Source organism: Cryptomeria japonica, chromosome 4 (assembly GCF_030272615.1).
Source record: "Cryptomeria japonica chromosome 4, Sugi_1.0, whole genome shotgun sequence".
Lineage (NCBI taxonomy): Eukaryota > Viridiplantae > Streptophyta > Pinopsida > Cupressales > Cupressaceae > Cryptomeria > Cryptomeria japonica.
Genome location: NC_081408.1, coordinates 108,953,476 through 108,977,913, shown reverse-complemented (window position 1 = coordinate 108,977,913; position 24,438 = coordinate 108,953,476). Strand labels below are relative to the sequence as shown.

Sequence of the window (24,438 nt, the reverse complement as noted above, 5' to 3'; positions counted from 1 at the left end):
TGAAATCGACATAATAATCTCTTTTACCATGTAGAAGTGGATGATTAACCACATGAGCCAAGAATCATCTGCAAGGAAAATACCTATCACATAAAAGAGATCAAGCAAAGATTGTATGCTCTATAACAACTAGAGAATTATTTATTATTGCGCAAAAGAGTTGAATACTCAATATTGAAGGTACAATTAAAATGAATGAAAAACTTGATTTATAGAAAGAAAGAGATGCCCTAATCCTAAAATTAGAAGAACTAAAGAAATGAAAAGTAGGAGCTAAATTAAGCTCAAACACAAGCTAAAAAACATAACTAGAAGTGCGTCTAAGTGAACTCAACTAAAAAAGCATAACACCTAGATAAAATAAAGCACCTAAATTTAGCCTAAGTGAACAAAAAATCAAAGGACCTAATTATCCAAAAATTACTCCAACAATACAATTGGGTTTAGATCGCTTTCCTTTGATTTTACAACTCATGGAAGATCCTCTAAACCCAAAACACACCTTCACATTTACAAATATGTAGTTTAAGATCAATCCTTCATAGATCTTGTCAAATATTAGATAAGTGAGCTTCTAAAAGTAATAAGCACCAATATGTATGTTCTAGTAAAAAAATTGTAGTCCTAAATATCCATAAAGGTTGTCCAACAATAAAACAATTTTTCAATAATATTATGTTGAAGTGGAAAGGATTGCAATGGAATTAAGTGCTATAAATAAATTAGGATTAATTTATGAAGGAAAGATCTCTTATCTCAATACTAATGAATGTACAAGAAAAGAAAAATAAAACCTAGTGGTAAAAATATTGACAAATTTATCTAGCTAAAGGTGAAAAAAACAAAAAAACATTTTCACAACTCAACCACAAAAAGAAAAAGCTAAAATAATCACTTCTATTGAATGATAGAGGATAATCTCTCATTGATCCTAAACTCATTAGGGTTGAATAAATCTTCTTCTTAGTGAATTACTAGCAAGTGGGGAGGATTTAAAATTATAGGAATAAAAAGTCTTCTTACAGTTCATTCTGTTCATCATCACAAGTGATGATAGTCAAAGCTTAATGGTTCTTTCAATAGGGAGAAGATATTGGATTCCTTGTATGTGAACTCAAATATAGTTTTAAAGCCTAATGAATTTTATGTTGGTTATTCTAGAAATGTTGGTATATTATTGAAAAATAAATTGTGGTGGCTTGCAGTGAAGCCCAAAGATACAAAAGGTACAAAAAGTTTGATTTTATATGACATCATCTACATGCATAGTATTATTTTCTATGAAATGATACCTTTTGCAATTCCAATAAATTATTTTACCAAGTGTGTTAGGTAAGAGAACAAGATTAAACAAGTGGGGCAATAAATGAAGCCACCTATGATGGGTGATAATGTCATCTTTCCATTATTTATAGTTCCCTCTATAGATATTCAAAGAAGGATGAAATGAAAAACCAATTGCAAATAATGATATTTTTTGAAAATCACAAAATAAAACCATGACAATAAATAGTACCTTTCCAAGCAACATGTTGTCCAAGTAATCAACAAAATGTCTGAAATTGCAAAAAATCAATAGATAATACCTAGTGCTAAATTTGGAAAAAGTTTATGAACTAAATACGTTTCCAATGCTGGAAGACATCACAAAAACTAGTTATAATGACAAAAATTTATGAGGTCGGGAGTAAAAAATAGAATGTCCACTTCAAGTTGCAATAAATACTATCAAACAATAAAATATGATAAAATATATTGCACCACTATAGAGTTGATGGAACTAGTTTTCTAACAATTTATCATTTTTAGAAAAAACAACTGTGTATGCCCAAGTTATTCTCCATAAATAAAGGATTGTATGGAGCCTATATAAAGGGTTATAAATCCCCCTAGCACCAGCTCTCAATCACGAATATGGAAATGGATGGGAATAGTCAATAAAAAATAAACCCCAAGGGCTTAGGCATCTGACAAAGACCCTAGATAAGGGGCTCAATATGGTTGGATGCAAGAAACAAGTTAGGTAAAGTGGTGTTAAGGTAGGAGGTGGTGGTGGTTTGTAAAACTATGCCACTAGAAAAGCATCTAGTAGAGGCCTGTGTATAATTGTAGTGTTAGTAAAAAATGGGTGTTGACTCAAGAAAGGACCAATGTGACCTACCTGCATAGAATGTGTACACTACCACCAAGAATCAATAACAACCATAGATATTTAAAGCATGACCTCCAAAATATAATCACAAACCATCAAATTTAAACCATGGACCCCCAACATTAGTAATAACTTCAACTAATAATGTTTTTTAGATCAACCAAAAACAAGTCGACTATGGAAAGTGTTGCCCCATATTTGACATACCCAAAATTTGAACTTCAAATTGGTCCCAATGCTTAATGAAGGCCCAAATATGTGTTTATACGTAATGAGTGAGCATGTGATCCATGTTGTTGCTAGTCAAAAGTTATGGACATCTTCACAGATCAGTCACTATGTTTCTAATTTAAAATATTTAAATTATTTTTCAAAAATAAATAATTTTAATATTTTTTTTAAATAGTCATCTTTGTCCATTATGATGATTTGTGAGGAATAATTTAAAATGTCTCTATTACCTCTTCCCTCATCCCACTTTGTGTCCTTTTTCTCCGAGAAACAAATTTTCCTAACCTTCACAACAAAAAGGTTCGAGCATTACTAACCCAAATTTGTAACCTCCACAAGAGAGATTAAGACTACTTTGTTTTGGAACATTCTTAACTCAAATTCATAACCTCCCACATAGAGGTTAGGGTGGATTAGAAACGGAGCATTCCCAACCTTATGTTCAGATGCTTATTTTTTCTAACTTCTTAACCCAATCAGTTTAAAAAACAACTAATTTCAAGAAGACCACAGATAGAGTATGAACACTACATTGAAAAGTATTATGAAAGTGGTTTTTGGCTGAAAGATGTTATAGTGTGAAATTCTTTGGTAGATAGTCATGCATATGAATGGTGGGAAGAAGGTTTCCGGGCAACATCAATTAGCGGGTGGAGGTGAGAATGCAAAGTCAGAGATCATTAATGATTGACAAAGCATTCAAATAACAGGATTTCTGTCAGCTATTGTTATTTGAAGTGTTATGGTAGACATCCATGCAAAATGTGGATGCATAGTCAAGGCATGAGAATTATTTCTTCGTGGAATGATTGCACCATATGCACAAAATGGATTTGATGAGAAAGCTTTAGAAACTTTCAAGTAAATGCACTCGGTGCTTATGAGAGCCAAACTCCGTTAACCTACGCCAGCATCCTCCCTGCCTGTGCTGAAATTAAAGCTCTGAAAAGAGTATCGACATCCACCAAAGTATAATCAATATGTTGTAACTGCCTTGGCTGACATGTCTGCAAATGTAAAAGCGTAGACATCTCATAGAACTGTTTGACAGAATGTTTCAAAAGAATGTTATCTCATGGCATGCTTTGATCGCATAATATTTACAAAGCGTAGAAGTGTAGAAAAGGTTTGTGAACCATTTGACATTATGCTTCAAAAGAAATATCATCCGGTGAAATGTGATGATTGCAGGATATCTGCAAAATGGATTTGTTGAAAAAAAGATTTGAAATGGGGTATTGACATCCATCAAAGCATATCGGTACGCATGCGAATTGTTCGATTGAATGCCTCAAATTGATGTCATCTCACGACATGCCATGTTTGACAGAATGCGACATCTATAGATGTCGAAGCATAGCCAATAAACATGAAGTGTTTGAAGAGCTGGAGAGTATGGAAGCATAGACAATGTTGTAGAATGTGGAAGTATAGACATTGCACGTGGAGTGTTTGACAAAATGCCATGTGAACTGCAGATGGTGGAAGCTTAGACACGACAAGTGAACTGGTTGATAAATGCCTCAGATCGAATTCATCTCATATAATGCAATGATTGCAGGTTATGCACAAAATTGATTTCTTGTAAATGCTATAGAAACTATCAAGCGGATTCCATTTGCAGGTGTAAGGCCAAATTCCACAATCTTTGCAAGCATCCTTTCAGTCTGTGTAAAATGGGAGCCTTTGTAATAGGTTATGGACATTCATCAAAGCATAAAAGGATAGAGGAATTTAGTTAGATGTTGTAGTTGCAACTACTCTAGACATTTATGCAAAATGTGGAAGCATATACAAGACATGCATCAATGATATGTTACTTCATGGAGCAAAAAAATTGCGAGATGAAAGGGGCTTTAGAACCTTCAAGCAAAAATCAATCAGCTGTTTTGTAGTCTATCCCTCTTCTAACATCTCCTCTATGTACATTAAAGTGAGGCAATTTTGTACATTAAAGTGAGGCAATTTAAAACAGAATGTGGCATCCATTAAAGCACGTAAAAGTGAAATTTTGTCATGTGTTGTTGCTACAATCACCCTGTTATAAAAGTATGTAAAATGTGGGATAGCTATAGAATGAAGGCATTCAACAACGTTGATTTAATATTGTGTCAAAAGTATGACGTGGATTATTTTACAATAGTAAAGATTTTACAAAGACAATTGGAAAACATACAAGAGGGCACTGAAGGATTTTAGTTGATGTAATCACAATGGGTGTGTCCTCGAACAAAAGATGTTGGCGAATGAATAATTTGTTTCAATGATCAAGATACCAACCTATGGGCTAGATGGTGAGATTATTAAGAGATGAAATGAAGTGAATGAAGATGGATAAGTGCCTCAACATAATTCAAGTATTGATTTTTCATTGATGTTACAAGTTTGAACTTATCTTTTCCTAAATGTGACTTTTGTCACTCATTGTAACCAAAGGTTAGAAAGTTGATTTCTTTTGTGCATAAATGTGTAATTTATTACCTCATTGTAATTTACGTAGAAAAGAGTTAGTTATTAACCCAGGATTGAAGTTGGTTATAAGGTAGTTACTAATAGGACATTATAAAGGGGTGGAAAGATAGATTGTAAAGGGATACTCTTACAAAGGGAAAAACTCTGCAGAATTTTGTAGAGGAACTTGTTGGCATTTTGCATATAGATTGCATTAATGATATGTTATCATTGATGTCAATTGAATCAGTAATGGTATTCATGTTATTGTTGATATTATTATTGATGGCTAGCAGCCGGTAGGAAGAGCTTTGTGGAAGATGTTGTAAATCGATATGCTAAGTTTGTGAGTTGAACCGGTAAACCGGTGTAAAGGGTTAATCCTTTCTATGCAATATAACTGGTAAGCCCTACCTGTTGTTTTTTGTTAAACCCTAACCGATCAAGTTTGTTGGTTTATTATTTGGTGAGCTGTAATGATCTGGAGACACGTTTGATCATTGTACGAGGATAAGTTCAGATTGTTTTGGCATGTTTGTTTGTTATCTAGGGAAGGAGAAAAGTGAATTGCATCTAATGCATAAACGTGATGAGTTACAAAGTCCAATGAAGCGATGATCATGGAGCGGTTGGAATTTTCTTGAAGAATGTGAAGAGATTGTTATGATTTTTGACAGTCAAGATTGTACCGACTTGTTTGTAATCTCGATGATGAGAGTTAGGTTTTTGTTGTGTTACCGACCTAATTGATTTATATTTAAGGTTGATGAAGTTGTTTGTAAAATTTCTTGGAAAGATTGCTAGAAACCTATTGAGTGTGTAGTTGCCTAACCGGTGAATGAATCTGCACTTTGAGTAAAGGCAGATTGAAGCTTAAAAGGATCTAATCAAGCAAATGTAGTGTTATTCAGATAGATCAAGAAAACCTTTTGTTTTCTAACTATTACAATAGAAGTGAAATCCCTTAACCGGGTAAGCTCTAACAAGCTTGGTTACTTATTAAATCCTCTAACAAGGTGGTCCATTAGCTTGGATTCTTAAATCCTCCAGCAAGGTTACTCCTAACAGGGTATCATGCTTTTCATCAAGGCATATTTGTAAATCCCCTAACCGGGTGATTCCTAACTGGAATTAGTTCTTAATAAGACTTATTGTAAAGCTTTAACAGGCTTGGCTCCTAACAAGGCAAACTTCAGAAGAGTTTAGATAGCTATCCTTGTGATTCTCATCTCATCATGGTTTTTACCTATTTGGGTTTTCCACGTATAAACATTTGTGTCAAGTGGTGAATGTTTTTGTGGTTATGATCTTATTTGTGGATTTGATTAACTTTTGATAAGGCATGATAACTAGAAGCATTGAGAGATGAATATGTTGAGATATGATTAAGCATTGTTGATGTTTACAAGATTGAAGTTGTTTACTGTTAAGTTGTCATAACAGTCAAATCGGTTGATGTTGGTAATTTTGAGGTGTTATCTTGATAGAGTTATTTGTTGATAAGTTTACTTTGTGTGATTGAATTTGACTTTTGGAACTTTGTATCAGTTTTTCAGTATACCGATTCACCCCCCCTCTAAGTATTCTACCAGATACTTACTCTTTCATCATACCATCACAACTAAGGGAAAACTTTTGATTTTCATACCTTTGTACTAAGGGGTTTTTGAACTTATACATTTTCAAAAAGAATAATTAAAAATGCATTTGAGTTCCTGTGTCTTGAATGTATTCATGAGTTATTGTTACTAATTTCTCATATGTTGAATTAGTAATCCCTTTAGGCATTGGTGAAATCTATTGATGAAACACATCATTTCATGGTATCTTGACTTGCATGTGCTAGTACAACCTATCTCTTTATATGTCGAGGTTTATTGTACTTCTTTCATCATCATTGCATGACTAACCTATTTGGTGGAAACCCCTTTTGTAATTGTTATCATTTGTGGAATCCTACTTGGTATTCGTATATCTTCTAGTAGGGTTTTTGTTATTAATCTTGTTTAAGTTCTCTGTTTTCTCCTTTATGGACTTTCAGGTTAAAAGTACACAAAAATCCTAAATACCCCTATCATACAAGGGAGCTTCCCCTCTCAAACATAGAGGAAGATTTTGGTTTTACTCCAATCTCTCCAATTGTTGGAATGTTTGTCACTGCTCTTCGAGCAAACAAGGTGAGTTTCAGATAAACGACCGCAGTGACAAATCTGTTTACCAGCAGATTTTTGGCGACTTTGCCGGGGATCGAAATACCAGTATGTTTTGTTCCTCAGAAATTTTAAGGTACCTTTTTCAGAATGAAGGTTGGCGACTTTGTCTGAAAGATTGAATTCAAAAGAATGGTTTGGGACAAAGGAAAGTTGAAAAGTGACAGTGAAAGTGATGATGAAGACTATATATATCAAAAGAAGCAAGTTCCTAATGAGCCCATACAAGTTGAATTCTTGAAGAATTTTTATGGTGGCATGCAGTTTACTCCTGATAAGATTCATCCCTCTTTGTATCAAGTGTTGCAAAATATTGAAGAAAAGGATGGAAAGGAGATCGGTTTTCTTGCTTGTGATAATTTACCCAACTCAAAAATCAAGAAAGATGAAGACAAAAGTGATCTTTCTCTTGAGCCAGGTACTCAACAAAATCAAAGTCTTGATAATCCGAACAAGTCAACTTCTTGAAAATTTTATACAATAGAAATAAACTTGATCATCATAAAATTAATCCTTCTCTACTCCAGACTCTACCAAAGATTGAGGAAAAAGATGGAAGAGCGAACCAAATTTTTGCTTGTGATTGTATTCCTGAATCAACACTGAATAATAATGATGATGCTCATTCTCCTTCACCTATTTCTCAACAAAATCAGATTCTCAATGATTCACATATCAAGTTTATGAAAAGCTTCTATGGAAATAGTAAACTTGATCATGATAAAGTGCATCCTTCATTGCTTCAAACATTGCAAGAGATTGAACAAAAAGAGGAGGGAGAAGATATTCCTAATGAGACGTCTTGTGATCCAAGTTTTGAAAAATCTCCATCACATTATGCATGTATTGAGGAATATGAAGCCATATCGGATCACAAGGATATATGTCAAAAGAAAGATCAAAAGAAAGTATGTGAAGAATAAAAAGAAGATAGTGTTGGAGCATGTCATAAGTATTGCATTGGAGAAATATTCCATCAACCTAAGAACAAGGAACTTGAAGAAGAGGTATCAAGTGATTTCAAGTCTTGTTTACAACTCCAACTTGAAAATAATGATGAAGGCATGCACGAAGAAGAATATCCTATAGTATTCATTCCAATTTGGTGTCTCAATTATTCTGATGAATTTCTATGTGGAGAAGATATTCTCATTCATCCATCACTAACAGTTGAGGATGAAAATTTTTCTAAGGAAATCAAAGGTATGATACCTAGTGGACAAACTTGTATGAATATGACCAATGGAGAAACAACCATAGGTAAAATTTTGCAGACATATTCTTTATCTTAAAAAATGGAGACTTTTAATGAACTTCTAGATCAACCCTGAGTGAAAGAAGATGAACCATCAAGCATCCACTCTTTATCATACATGCCACCTGAGTATGAAGTTTTCAAATTTCATGAAGAGTGTGATGAAGAGGAATCATTGGGACAAGAGAACACAAAATGTAATGCAAATGTCTATGAGCAGGTTGAAAATGAAATCTATGAAGGTATATCAACAAATGTCCCTATCTTGATGGAATTACAATCTATGCCTTATGAAGTATTCAAGGTTCAAAGAAATCCTCTTTTTGAATCTTTAGATCAAGAACACACACCTATACAAGAGGATAATTTTGGGAACTATATAAAAAATGTAGAGATAAATGAGGTAATGGATGGTCTAATGAAAGAGCCCAATGAATTCACCTCTCACAATGTTTGTATCCTAGATTGGTGCTTAAAGGCTTTAAATGACGACTTCTCCTATTTTAAAAGTGTGTACCTCAATCCTTTGTTTTCAAATGAATGTATTTCTACAGGTTATTTTCAAGCGAATATTCAAGAGCATGATTCAATAGTTTTGTCTATTCAAGTTTCTTCACATCATAAATTACATGAAGGTTGTCCAATTCATGGATTAATTTATTGCAAACAAGACTATCAGAGGGATCTTCAAATATAGGATATGGGTATGCTTGAGAATATTAAAAAAATTGCCAATAATGTTCAAGGTGGTACCAATTTGATTCAAGAGATCCTAGAAATTTACGATGAGATATGGTTGTTTTGTTCATTGGTCAAAGATATTTCTCATCTTATACATGTTGATCTTGCCAACCTACTTAGCTTACAGGCGTCACATGGATGCACACCACTTTTTCGCAAAGGTGCCTATTTCTCTCAGCCTGTGAATGGTTTTGTATGACAATAATGGAGAAGTATGAGGTGGGATTTGCCTACCATGTACATATTTAGTTAGAAGTTTCTATTGTGTTCGTCCCATTTTTGGTTTGTGTCTGGTTTCTCCATCTTTTCCCTATGTTGTTTCCTCTTTGACTCTATTGCCCAATGGATAGTGCACTGGCCTGCGAAACCAAAGATTTTGAGTTCATCATGTGTCCTTTGTAGTCCTTGTCTCCAGTCAAAGTCAACTATTGCCCCATATTTGACATACCCAAAATTTGAACTTCAAATTGGTCCCAATGTTCAATGAAGGCCGAAATATGTGTGTATACATAATGAGTGAGGTTGTGATCCATGTTGTTGCCAGTCAAAAGTTATGGACATTTTCACGAATTGTTCACTATGTTTTTAATTAAAAATGTTTAAATTATTTTTTAAAAATAAATAATTTTTTATATATTTTTTAAATTGTCATCTTTGTCCATTATGATGATTTGTGAGAGAATAATTTAAAATGTCTCTATTACCTCTTCCCTCGTCCCACTTTGTGTTCTTTTGTTCCGGAAACAAATTTTCCTAACATTCACAACAAAAAGATTAGTAATGCTCCGTTTTCGAACATTACTAACCCAAATTTGTAACCTCCACAAGAGAGGTTAAGACTGCTCCGTTTTGGAGAATTCTTAACTCAAATTCATAACATCTCACATAGAGGCTAGGGTGGCTTGGAAACAAAGCATTCCCAACCTTATGCTCAGATGCTTAGTTTTTCTAACTTCTTAATCCAATCTGTTTTAAAAAACTAATTTCAAGAAGACCACAGAGAAAGTATTAACACTGCATTGAAAAGTATTATGGAAGTGTTTTTTGGGCGAAAGATGTTATAGTGTGAAATGCTTTGGTAGATAGTCACACATATGAATGGTGGGAAGAAGGTTTCCGGGAAACATCAATTAGCGGGTGGAGGTGAGAATGCAGAGTCATATATCATTAATGATTAATAGAGCATTCAAATAATAGGATTTCTGTTAGCTATTGTTATTCAAAGTGCTATGGTAGACATTCGAGCAAAATGTGGATGCATAGTCAAGGAACGAGAATTATTTCTTCATGGAATGATTACACCATATGCACAAAATAGAATTGATGAGAAAGCTTTAGAAAATTTCAAGTAAATGTACTCGGTGCTAATGACAGCTAAATTCTGTAACCTACGCCAGCATCCTCCCTGCCCGTGCTGAAATGAGAGCTCTGAAAAAAGTATCGGCATCCGCCAAAGTATAATGAATATATTGTAACTAACCTGGCCAACATGTATGCAAAATGTAAAAGCGTAGACAACACATTGAACTGTTTGATAGAATGTTTCAAAATAATTTTATCTCATGGCATGCTTTGATCGCAGAATATTTACAAAGCGTACAAGCATAGAAAAGGTCTGCAAACCATTTGACAATATGCTTCAAAAGAAATGTCATTCGGTGAAATATGATGATTACAGGATATCTACAAAATGGATTTGTTGAAAAAAAGATTTGAAACGGGGTATTGACATCCATCAAAGCATATCGGCACACATGCGAATTGTTCGATTGAATAACTCAAATTGATGTCATCTCATAACATGCCATGTTTGACAGAATGCGGAAAGTGCAGATGTGAAAAAATAGCCAATACACGTGAAGTGTTTGAAGAGCTGCAGAATATGGAAGCATAGGCAATGCTGCAGAATGTGGAAGTATAGACAATGCAAGTAGAATGTTTGACAAAATGCCATGTGAACTGCAGATCATGGAAGCTTAGACACGACATGTGAACTGGTTGACAAATGTCTCAGATCGATGTCATCTCATATAATGCAATGATTGCAGGATATGCACAAAATGGATTTCTTGAAAACACTATAGAAACTATCAAGTGGATGCCATTGGTAGGTGTAAGGCCGAATTCCACAATCTTTGCAAGCATCCTTTCAGTCTGTGTAAAATGGGAGCCTTTGTAACAGGTCACGGACATTCATCAAAGCATCAAAGGATAGAGGAATTTAGTCGGATGTTGTAGTTGCAACTGCTCTGGTAGACATGTATGCAAAATGTGGAAGCATATATAAGACATGAATTTTTTTTTTTAAATGCATCAATGATATGTTACTTCATGGCACACAAAAATTGCTAGATGAAATGGATTCGATGAAAGGGGCTTTATAACCTTCAAGAAAAAAGCAATCAGCTGTTCTGTAGTCTATCCCTCTTCTAACATCTCCTCTATGTACATTAAAGTGAGGCAATTTGAAATAGAATGTGACATCCATTGAAGCACAAAGAAGTGAAATTTTGTCATGTGTTGTTGCTGCAATGACCCTATTATAAAAGTATGTAAAATGTGGGATAGCTATAGAATGAGGGCATTCAACAATGTTGATTTAATATTGTGTCAAAATGATGATATGTGGGTTATTTTACAATAGAAAAGATTTTACAAAGACAATTGGAAAACACACAAGAGGGCATTGAAGGATTGTAGTTGATGTAATCACAATGGGTGTGTCCTTGAACAAAAGATGTTGGCAAATGAATAATTTGTTTCAATGATCAAGATACCAACCTATGGGCTAGATGGTGAGATGATTACGAGATCAAATGAACTGGATGAAGATGGATAAGTGCCTCAACATAATTCAAGAATTGATTTTTCATCTATGTTACAAGTTTCAACTTATCTTTTTGTAAATGTGACTTTTGTCAATCATTGTAACCAAAGGTTAGAAAGTTGACTTCTTCTGTGCATAAATGTGTAAGTTATTAACTCATTGTAATTTACGCAGAAAAGAGTTAGTTATTTACCCAGGATTGAAGTTGGTTATAAGGTAGTTACTCATAGGATGTTATAAAGGGGTGGAAAGATAGATTGTAAAGGGATACTCTTATAGAGGGAAAAACTTTGCAAAATTTTGTAGAGGAACTAAGTGAGAACTTTTGATGTTCATACCTTTGTACTAAGGGGTTTTTGAACTTGTATATTTTCAAAAAGAATAATGAAGAATGCATTTGAGTTCGTGTGTCTTGAATGTATTCATAAGTTATTGTTACTAATTTCTCGTATGTTGAATTAGTAATCCGTTTAGGTATTCGTATGTCTTCTAGTAGGGTTTCTATTATTAATCTTGTTTAAATTCAATTTTTTATCCTTTATGTACTTTCAAGTTAAAAGTACATAAAAATCTTAAATACCCCTATCATACGAGGGAGGTTCCCATCTCAAATGCAGAGGAGGATTGTGGTTTTATTCCAATCTCTCCAACTGTTGGAACGTTTGTCATTGGTCTTCAGGAAAACAGGGCCAGTTTCAAATAAACAACTGCAGTGACAAATCTGTTTACCAACAGAAGAAAAAATGACAATTTTCAATTCTACAAAAATGTACTAATGAGTATTGATTGTACTAAAAAAGGAAAATCGCATAAAGTCACTTGATAAAGCTGATTAAAAACAAAATGTTTCTTGAATGGTCTATGCAAAAAAAATAGTTGAGGAGGTTAAATAATTTTCTCTTGCCTATCCATACGATATGTATGAACTATACAAAATTCGTACATGATTTGTATAATCATCAAAATGGGTGAAAAATATCTGATGCCCAGAGAAAAAATGTCATATATTGATGAATTGATAGGTGTTTCTTGGGTTTTTGGTTCTTTTGGACATAATGAAAGAGTTGTATTTGGCTCAATATGCTCCAAATGATTAGCTACCTCCTAGAATAAAAAAATAGCTTAACTTCAAAACCTCAAAAATTTGACAAAAATGGTTAAATTTAGATGAAACAAAAGCCAATCTGGTCTTTCTCCACTATCATTGACTCAATGGTGAGCTCAAATTTCCTCCAAAAAGTACCCAAATCAACTTGCAATGAAAATATTTCATCTACAAATAGCTCAAGTCTCTAATATAAGAGGGGCTTTACAAGACCATAGCTCTAATACCATTTTGAAATTCTAGTTAACCCTGAATGAATTTGTAGACTTAAAAGGATTGACCAAGAAAGATGATTTCTACAAGAGAGTGCTACAACATGAACTTGCATGAATATTGATAAATGATTAGTCTATATGAAAATGATCTATTATTATATAATACAATGCACAAGTACCTTGAATTTATATACATGGTGTGACAAAGTATGCAGATATTAAATGCTCAATGCCAAATAATAAATTCCCAAAGTAAATATTAAACATCTAAATGAGTAAAAGTAAATAATGAGACATTTGCTCATCATAACTTATTTCTAGAAAGTGACACCTAGGATATAAGAAAAACAAACTTAACACTTAATTAAACTTAACATGTAGAAAGGAAATAACCACATTCACACTAACAAGTATTCTAGGATTTATGTTTCCTATCTCATTATTCTTTTGTCGAAGTTTTGTCTCAATTCACATATAAGGCACTTATTTATTTTTTAAATAGATTATCAAAGCTTTAGAAGGGAAGGAATATTTAAAAAATTTATAATTTCATTATGGATTACCTATGGAATGCAAATGGATAATTTGAATTGGAACTTAGCCTTCACTTTGGTATCCTTCTTACCATATGAGACACTATGAAAATCTAGGGAGATTTTTCCATCAAGAGTATTTTAGAAGATTCTTTATATATACAAGCTTCACAAAGTTTACATGTCACTGTCTCCCCATCTTCTTAAGCTTAATCAACTTAATCTCTAGTAGAAGTTTTAGTCATTTGTTGGGAGTTGGGATCACAAGTTATAATGTATTTGGCTATTATTTTGGATCCTAAATTAATTCACTTTGTTATCTATATTTTATATTAGGGCATCCTTTTGAGTAGTCAATTAGCACATATGGGTGTTCCCCCATCATTGTTGCTCATTTTGTCACCATAGAGAATCCTTCAAATAATATTTTTAATTTTTTTCTAGAACTCATGAAGCTTGAAATCTCAAATCCTTGGATTTTTCAAGTCATTTGCACCTAACCCTTTCTCTTTGCATATGGTTAGTCTTAAAAATTGGTGTTTTCTAGTGTTAATAGGGTGATCCACCTAATTGTCCAAAATTGAGGTAATATTTGCAATAGTTTACTTAATTTTACTTAGGTTACACATAGAATATTTATCACCTTATGTCCCAAGTGAGAACATTAAGGAATGTGAAATAATCTTATGTATTCCTATATCTAACCTTGGTCTATATAACCAAGGAGCTCTATTTCTATTTTTAATCTATATTTATTACCCTAATCCATGATCATTGTATAATTTTTGCATCCTTGTTAAAAAGGTAATATTGTTTCATATTTTATCTCTCTTGTGTTTTCATTGAAGCTCATAGATTTTGGGTAGATACAATTTTAGCCAAATCGTGTATGGTATAGAGCATTCTATACCAAATTTTATAGTCTTCTCTCTCACATGAATCTATGTAGATTTTTAGTGTTTTAGAATAAAAATTCTTTTCAAAATTTTTAAAGATAGAAATACTTCGGTTTTTTCTTATTCGTTTGGTAGTTATTATTTTTCATTGTACACTAAAGCCATGATTTTCTCTAATACTCCTATGCAGATTCAAGTGCAAGCTCAAAAAGACATCCTTGAAGTGTCTTATCTTGAGGAGAGGTTGGACTATTAGGGAATGCCCAATGCACTATCGGTAGAGTTTCACATGGTTTTCTCTCTCCGTAATGAGGGCATAAGTGCAACATAGCTATCTTATGAGGTGTGAGCATAGTCAATGAGAGAATGGATCCTATTCATAATGTTAGTGTGGCTCTCAACCTTTTATGCCCAAGAATATTGCTCCTTATGATGGTTGGGGCTAGATGCCGTCTACCTTGTCTTATGATTAGGGAGACAATCCTAGTTGACTTGACTCAAGAAAATTACCTCATCATAAGTTACTTCAATAATATCTCTCTTCCTTGCATTCAACAATCTATAGACAATCCTCTTAAAAAATAACACACTTTCAAGGTCCATTCCTGCACATACTCGTCTTCCTGCTCCAAACGGTAGATACCACATTCTCACCTTGTCGGAATCCATATTGCCAAGAAATCTCTCCGGAATAAACTGATGAGGCTCTTTCCACGCTACAGGATCATTGCAGACACTGTGCAGATTTATAAGTACTGATGATTTCGCTGGTATAGTGATGCCCATCACCTTACACTCCTCCACAGTTTGGTGTACAATTGCAAGCGGCGCTATCGACTCTTTTCTCAACGTCTCCTTCACAACAGCTTGCAAGTATGGCAGCTTCCCCAAATCCTTCAAACATAACAACTCACCTTCTTTTTCTTTAACAACTCGTCTTACCTCCTGATAAGCCCTTTCTTGTATGTTAGGATGGGTTATGAGATAAGCGAGAGTCCATTCTAGAGCTGTGGAGGTGCTGTCTACTGCGAGAAAAAAGAGCTCGAACATGTTTAAGGCTATTTCTTCATCGGAGAACTTTAACTTGTGCTCTTCATCTTCTTCTTCTTCGCCCACGGAAAGCAAACAATTCAAATAGCAATCGGGAGCACTCTGCTTGAAGTATACCCGATCACTGCGAGCAAATTGAATCAAAGGCAAAAACAGCTGCAGAATAGCAGCTCGGAGAGTCTTTCACTTCCTCACAGCTCTTTTTGTCGAAGGAATAAAGTAGCGAGTATAAGGAAATGAATTCAGCAGAACATTATCTCTTTCATCGCGTAACCTAATACGTTCAGCAACTAATTCATTCAGCATGACTAGCAAACCCTGGTCTTGGAAATGAGGGCCAAAGCATAATCGGGCTAAAAACCTCACTTCCATCATTTTCAAGGCCTGCAAAGGCCTCACCACGCGGTCTTTTGCCTCCTTCTCCATTGCTAAGGTGTTGAAGAGATCAGCGAGACATGCCTGATGTGAAGTGCTCTGGCTTGCAACGTGGAAGGGACTGAGATCATTGTTGTGGAGAAGCTTTCTGAGCTGAGTCCAACGTTCATTGCAGGGAGAAGCAAGGGTAGTTTTAAAGTTTGCGGTGGTGTACTGCAGGGCATAAATCGTTGGGCGATCTGCGAAATTGGATGCTTGGTTTACCAGCGCCTCCCAGAGTGCAGTTTGGCCGGTGAGAATCACAGTAGGCAATGGCCCCATCCACACGGTCATTACAGGGCCATATGACTTGGCCATATCTGTCAGGCTCGAAAGAAAGTCGACTCCTTTGATTATCTAATGAAGGTTGCCCAATAACGGTAGCCTGGGAGGACAAGGAGGCCATTTACTCCTCTTCCTTGTTAACAGCAAGTCACAACCTAAGGCAATAACACATGTAAAAATGGTAAAGTTAGAAGAAGTAACAGGGCAGTGCCTCGTCCCACGAGGACCTCAATATAATTACTACCACCCGGTATATTATCCATGCTACAATCACAGGTTATCTTAGAGCTGCGATTGATGTTTCTCTTGGCATAAAAGTTCAATTTATTAGAACACGGATATATTGTGGAATTGTTTAATTTCTAACCATAGCTGAATTACCGAATGCTTCCGTGAGCTAAAACCAAATTTCGAATATTGGGGGAGATGGAAAAACCCTAATCGACATTCAAGCAACGACATCCCCAATGCTGTAAACACTTTAGCTTTCTATTCTTGAATATAAAATTGAATTCAAAAAAAAAGTAATTTTATTTGTTTTTTGTTTTTTTGTCAATGGGCTTTTGGTCTACTGGTGAAGTTGAATGGCTCCAAATGAACCCATCAAAGATCAAGTCTTGCTGAGTGCAAGGCTTTGACATCATAAGGGATGAGGTCGGGATTGTGCCCCGGGCAAATTTGGCGGAATGGATACCCCTCAGTCCTTGGCTCTTAGCCGAAGAGGTTCAGCCTATTGGCTCGTGCCCCCGTATTGGGTGGAAAGAAATACTTTGTGAAGGCCCTCACTGGGCTGGTAGCTCGCGGGCTTCATGCCCTTGCTGGGATGTCGTGCTCAGAGGTTTGGACCTCCATCAATATATATATACATATACTTTTTTAAATAAAAAGTATCAAAACAATATTATTTGAGGTGTTTCAAATTTTATTAATGGTTAATAAAAATAAGAGAATGAAAATCTATAGATATTTATCTTTATATTTCCACCACCAAGAATTAAAAGAAAATAAAAAGCATAGAAATTCGATAATAATAATAATGATCAACTCAAATGATTTTAAAGAAATTGAACAAACTATGAAGCTGATTAGACGTTAGGGACTCCTAGTCTGGAAATTTTCATATCTGACTAGCCTTAGAAGCCCATTTGATAAGACAACTAGTGACAACATTCTATTTACAAGGAAAATGAAAAAACGAGATGGAATTGTGATTTGATAAAGGTGAAGAATGTGTGCCACATAATATACCAAATACCAAGAAGAGTCGTCAAAACTCCCTTTGTTTAAAGAGAAACTTAAATAACGAAATCTATCTCACAAATACTCTATTTCTAGCCTAAATCACAAGCTTTCTCTAATACGACAAAGATAGTATGAGCTTATATTTGATTATTAGTATCAAATGCTACAGTAGAAGAGAAAAAGGAAGGAACCAAAACCTTTGCTATCATACCTAGTGCCACCAATCTTAGCTTCACCAATATTAACCTAAGAAGAATCATTATTATTTATTTAAAAGACACCTATATGGGGAGATGACCATGTGCCAAACATATTAACATTATGATAAGATTTCAACAAATATTTACAAGAATCGATCTAACCAAACGACTTGACAAAAATAGAATTTTGTTTTTAAAGATTATTTTAAAGGTTCTAAACTGTTTCATAAAGATTCCCAATGAGACTCTAATACCCTTAGAAGATTTTTTGATTCCCCTCCAACTAAATTTTCTAAAGGATAGGACCAATATCTTAGGTAACCAACAAAATAGAGGCAAAATTGGGACAAAATTTTAAAGTAGCCCATAATTTAGACAAAAAAAATCATGAATAAGGGTTATTTCTAAATATTCCACAACTACCTCCAAAGACCCCCTAAAAAATGTGGTACTACAAGACAATATTAGACAATAATTCCTCATCGACCCTGTAGAAAACATATTTAAAAGATCCTTGAAATCCCATCTTTTGAATGTTATCCTAGCTAAGACACTTAATTTGACGATACAACAAAACACAAAACAGTTATTTGGACCAACCAAATTTATTTTGGACTTTTTTCTACTAATGAAAGTCACCAAAGATGTACTTTTCTTTTTTAAATATCTACTAGATGCAAAATAAATCACTTTAGGATAACAGCTCCAAGTCAAAATATCATCATACTCTAAAGAAAAACAAGAATAATCAACAAAAATAGAATTAAGTGTACCATATAACTTAGGATATTCTCCCATAGGATAAAAAGTTCCTCTCTCTATAGTGCACCCAAAATATTGAAAGTGGTTTTGTTTTCTATTATTGAATCTAAATGGATGTGTTCCTAATTAAAAGCATTTATTGATTTATAAAAATGTTTTGATTAGGTATGAGAAAGGGACCAAACCCATAACAAAGATGCTAGCGTGGCAAAAAGAAAAATCACTAGGAGGTGAGAGGATCGAGTTTCACAAGATGTGAGACAAAACAAATTAATAGCTTCTAGCTAGAGCTAGAATAGGGACATGATAGAACTATATGCTTAGATGATTTGGGTTTTTATGGGGACGCTTAGCCTAGCACAAAGTAGAGTTACACTCTTACATATACCAGATTTTGATGATGACCCTAGAACCCTAAACTAGCACCTACCCACATGACACCAATATAGAGGGGCAAGTGAATAAAACATAGACAAAGAAAAATCACCTCGCACTGTAACAATCATAGCCAAGAAAGGGGATTTATAAAAATGTTAATCTATAGAAACTACCAGTACTTTGATTAGAGACACACTTATTTATTAATAATGTCCATCGTAGTTTCCAATTCGGTGTATTTTTCAGTCTTACAAAATTTACCACAATGGCCAAGTCCCCTTCCACCTCAATCTTTTGCAAGTTCATTTCTTTACATAATAAGAGACTTGCAATCACAACACTAAATTCAACAAAAAAATTGGTATTAAAACCTAGGGGTATTACTTGTCGGGCTACTATCTTTCCTTCCCAATCTCTGATTATACAACCGGCTCTCGATGGTCTCGAATTTCCCCTAGAAGCCCCATCAAAATTAAGTTTAAACGACCCTGTTTTAGGAGCAAGCCATATAACTTGTTGTCTCAGCTTGATGCTTGACTTAGATCCAGCTCTAATGAAGGTAGGAACCGTCAACCTATTCCATTTGAATCTTATCCTTCCATCCCATTTAGTGAAGATTTCATTACTTGAAAGAACTGATGAAGTTCTTTGGTTCACTACTTCCACTATCGCCACCTCAACCTCATTTTGAAAGGATATCAACAACATTTCCTTTCCTTCAAAGACCCTCCTTTTATGTTCTTTCCACAATTCCCAAATCAACAAGGAGGGGTAGATCTTCCAAAGGCATACTAGAAGACCTATGTTCACTTTTGTTGGCCAACTTTGGAATAAACTATTTATATCATTGGGAAGGGCCAAGATCCATCCTAACTTAGCACACATCCATCTCTAATATTCCTATGCAAAGGAACATCTGACAAATATGTGGTCCACTGGCTCCTCCTCATTTTTACATAGGGCACACCTTGAAGGACCCTCAAAACCAATTTTCCTAAATCTTTCCATAGTCAAAATCCTTTTCTGTAATGCTGCCTAGGCAAATGTGCCTACTCTAGGCACAAAAAGTTTATCCCAACATAAGGATAGGGGGAGCTCTACTTTGGGGTGCTCATAACCACCCGAGATCCAGTGATAACCATCCTTGACATTATATTGCCCATTTTTGGATCCTATCCCTATCAATTTATCTACTTGAGATCTGAAGTTAATTTGTCTTTCCTCCAACACCCTGGAAAGCTCCCTCTTCTCCTTCTTCAGGATAAGTAGTGTACTGGTCTTTCCAAACCTAACCGATGGTTTCTCCCTATTGTAGAAGACTTTATAGTCCCTAACTTTGTCTTCCCAATGAGTTTTAAAACAATGCTTAATTTTATTGCCTTCAATCAAGCTATCATTGTGAGGCATGCCACACTAGGAATCCTCCCAAGAAAGAGCCTTCTCCTCATTATGGATATCCCAAGATAGAAATCTGCTTATGACGGGTCTACATTCTAGCATGAAATTCCACATCGTAGATCCTTTTGGTAGATTGCAAACTCTAATGATATTAGTGTCTGGATTATCATTCAGATATTTCTCATTAAGGATTCTGACCCATTTCAACTGGGGCTATAACACCATTTTTCCAAACAAGATTGGTACCAAGTGCCTTATTTTTGCCACATATGATTTCTTAGCTCGAATCCCCCACACTCCTTGGGCCCCAGGGGATAAGGTGTTGGAAATTGACACTCATTTGATTGGTTTCAATATGTTATCATTGATGACAACATTTTCCAGCTTTCATATCTTGGTTTAGTTGTTTATCGGCATCGGCACCGACAGGTATCTTCACTGATAGGAGGAATTCTTTGGGTACTAGCATTGCAGGCCGATATGACTTCATCAGGTTATCTGTATAGGAGACTGACATCGTGTGGGAGATCTGCCAATCAACAATTGATTTTGATGTTTATGTATATATATAATTGAGCCCACATGTATATTCATTTTTGTAATTATCTATGCAAGCTGACGTAAGGCATGAAGGATTGTAAAGGTATATAGGTCAATTGATTAGATCATTTTGTGTAAATGTAAGAGATGATATAATGTAATATGAGTGAGAGACAAAATTGTAATGCGAGGAATGTTGATTATGTAAGAGGTTATTCTGGTAAGGGTTTAGGGTATCAGAATTGGAATAGATAGAGCTTGAACGGGAACTCTATTAGGCATAGTAGATGCATTTTATGAGTTCAATTTTATGTTTTCTTATTCAAAGTAACTATAGTCAGTGAGACTCCTTTGTGATGAGAAGTGTGCTCTAGGCTGTAAGCCTTCCTGCATGTGCAGGCCCCCATAGTTTGTAATATCTTTTCATATGGCTAGTGGATTGATATTGTGGGTCACAAATCCCGTCGTGGTTTTTCCTCTTTGAAGTTTTACATGCATAATTCTTCATGTTATGGTATGCTTTTGTGTGATTGGATTATTATTTGCTTTACTTCTTTTAATTTTATATGTATCTGTTTACCAGTTGGTGAATGCATGTCATAAAAAGATTAAAATTGTATATTTCAGTAGAAAATTGATTCAACCCCCCCCCTCTCAGTGTTCTTGGATTCCAACAATTGGTATCAGATCCTTGTGCCTCGGAGGAAGTTTAACAACTTGAGGAAGATCTTGAATCTGGAATCCATGGAATGCGTTTGAAGAAGCAACTTGAGGTAGCACTTGAAGATTATGATGCTGAAAGGATGAAGAACTTGAAGTCACAAGATGAATTGATTTCTGCTCTGAAATTCATTCTTATCCTACATGAGAGGTTGTCATCTGTTCAAGCTAGGAGGAAGGAACTTTTGCAAAATAAAGATAATGATAAGAAAGATGCCCTTAATGAAAGATGTCAAAAGTTGAGTTAGGAGAACATGGTCATGAGGAATGAAATGCAAGCCCTAACTATGAGAATGTCAAAGGAGATTGAAGACTGGAAGATGAATGAAGAAAATCTTGGGAGATCTCTGAAAGATAGATCCGAAAAATGCATCTGGTTGGTTCATGAAAATGATATGTTGAGAACAGACTTAGTGCAATCCCAAAGTAATGAACAAGAACTTGAAAGACAAATGATAATTCTAAGATATTATCTGGCTATTGCAAGTGAGTACAAGGAAAAATTCAATGCTAGTTCAACATAACTTGACGAGTTATTGAAAAGTCAAAGATAGAATGGAGATTCCGGTGGACTTGGATTTGAACAAGGTCAGAGCTCCGGTACTACAAATGAAGATCAAAACTAGAAAACATTGGTAAGGTAACTTAATGCTTACAAATTTAATAGTAGATGCTTTGTTTGTAATGAATTTGGTCACATGGCTAGGCAATGTAGAAATGGAGCAAATTGAACTATAATTCTGCTCTCGGTCAATGTTCTAAATGTAATAAGTATGGTCATAAGATAGAAGATTGCAGAATGAATGTTAAATGTTATGCATGTGGAAATTTGGATAGATGGCTAATCAGTGCAGGTCAAGCAATTATACCAGTTTTAGCAAAGCAATTCAAAAGAAAAATGTTACATGTTGTGCATGCAACAAGGTTGGACACATACCTAAAATTATGTAGAAGAAGAAATCCACTGGTTAACAATGATGTATCAAATGATAAAGGAAAAGACAAGGCCAATGAAATCTGACAAGATCATATCAAGAAATGGGTTAGAAAGTCAGATGATCAATCAATAGATGGAAATGCTCCAGTTACTCAACCGACATAGGAGGTTGCTCCTGCACTAGTAGGAAGGTCATCCAGTAACCGAGGCAGATGCCTTAGAGGTAGGAAAAATTCATGATAATACTTCTTAGGCCCTAGGAAGAGGTTCTAGAAAATTTTCCAGACATTAGAAATGCTTATCCAACATGGAGATGTTCGATCGAGATCCAGTATCTTTCATCGAAAGTCATTCATATCAACGACGGATCAGGGTTTCTTGGAGGTTAAAAGGTTGAATCCACTTCATTTCATTTCACCTTGCATTCAGACCAATTTAGAGTGAGTCTAAGGCAATTAAGTTTGATCTGATATCTTCTTCAATGATTTTATCAACGATAGGAAGAGTTCTTTAGGGTTTCACCGACAACTATTTCTCAAGTACTTATCAAAATTATCTTTCATCATAGAAGTAGGATCATCCTCTGAACCTAGTTTTATTGTAAATCCTACTTTTGTTGAGGTTAAGGACCGTCCTAGGCCTATTTTCAAACCATGTTTGCATATTGCCACCTTGGATGATACAGTTGGAACTTTTTCCCATGTTCGCGAAGGAGTTGTATATGTGGAAGACGTCAAAGCATATATTCACTGCCACATTGAGGATCTGGGTACCAGTGATATTAAAAGCATGTATATGAGTGAGTTGATGGGAGACTCTCGAAAGATCAAGCCCAAGTACAAGCACATTGAGGATCTGGGTACCAGTGATATTAAAAGCATGTATATGAGTGAGTTGATGGGAGACTCTCGAAAGATCAAGCCCGAGTACAAGCACATTGAGGATCTAGGGTTTACCGACATTCTGGATATTCCCAAATTTGAGGATGAGAAATTGTCAGATATGTATTGAGAAGAGTGCATGGAGAATTCATCTAGTTGGATAGGCAGTACAAGATCTCGAAGGAGGCCATCAGGGCTATCACTAGTTTGTCGCAGATTGGTCAGCGTCCGGAGAAGAAGATTTCTAATGATCAGGTTAACAAGCTCACCAGTGCAACTTTGGACCAACGATCGATGAGGGTTAGCACCATCATTGATAGAGACATCAAATTTGGTAGCATGATTATTAGATACAAGGTAACTCAATCCAATTGTCTTAACTCTATTTCTAGCTCCTGAATTTATGTCGCACATAAGATCATAAGGGAAAATGAGAAGTTAGACCTCTATGGATGGATGTTAGATGAGTTGTTAATTAACCTAGGAAATATCAAAGGAGAGAAGAAGGGGACATTCTGGTATGGAAATCTTACTGTCCGTTTGATTCTATTTTTCATTAATGAAGCTCCAAATTTTGGGAAGAGACAATGGGCATTTGATATCCCAGTAGGAAGACAATTGAAACAATCTATTGGTACATTGGGTAGTTAGCGAGATGATAAGGTTTGGGGTAACTTCAAGGCATTCCAAAAGGCTATGAAATCTAGAGAAAGGGTTCCAAAGAAAATTGTTGAGAAATAATCAACTGAGATATGCTTCATTGTTAAAAAGGATGAAACCTTGATGAAAGTAGTCAAACCTTGAAAGATATGGATTGAAGAGATGGGTTATGAAGTAAATGCATAGATTTTGGATACTTATGCAAAGACGTTAATTGATGCACCTATTGATGAAGCTGAGAAATCCTCTGGTACTGTAGAACATAAGAAGTAAGAGGTTCAAACTGATTTTAATAGGAAGAAAGGGAGAAACAGCAAGGCAAGGCCAACACATTTGTTGAATAAGTATCTCACGA

The 24,438-nt window shown here is 35.0% G+C and overlaps 1 protein-coding gene across 1 annotated transcript in view; it reads right to left on the bottom strand.

Annotated features, from left to right (window-relative positions):
* Positions 1-3,285: 3,285 nt before the first annotated feature.
* The window catches only part of LOC131874916 (trifunctional (S)-stylopine synthase/(S)-nandinine synthase/(S)-canadine synthase-like), a 47,077-nt gene continuing 25,924 nt past the window's right edge, over positions 3,286-24,438 (bottom strand). Inside the window, exons 2-4 of the mRNA XM_059218871.1 lie at positions 15,919-16,437; positions 15,127-15,822; positions 3,286-3,423 (exon numbers count right to left, since the gene is read on the bottom strand). Of these exons, the coding sequence (XP_059074854.1) occupies positions 3,286-3,423; positions 15,127-15,822; positions 15,919-16,437 (1,353 nt within the window). The remainder of the gene's footprint in view (positions 3,424-15,126; positions 15,823-15,918; positions 16,438-24,438) is intronic.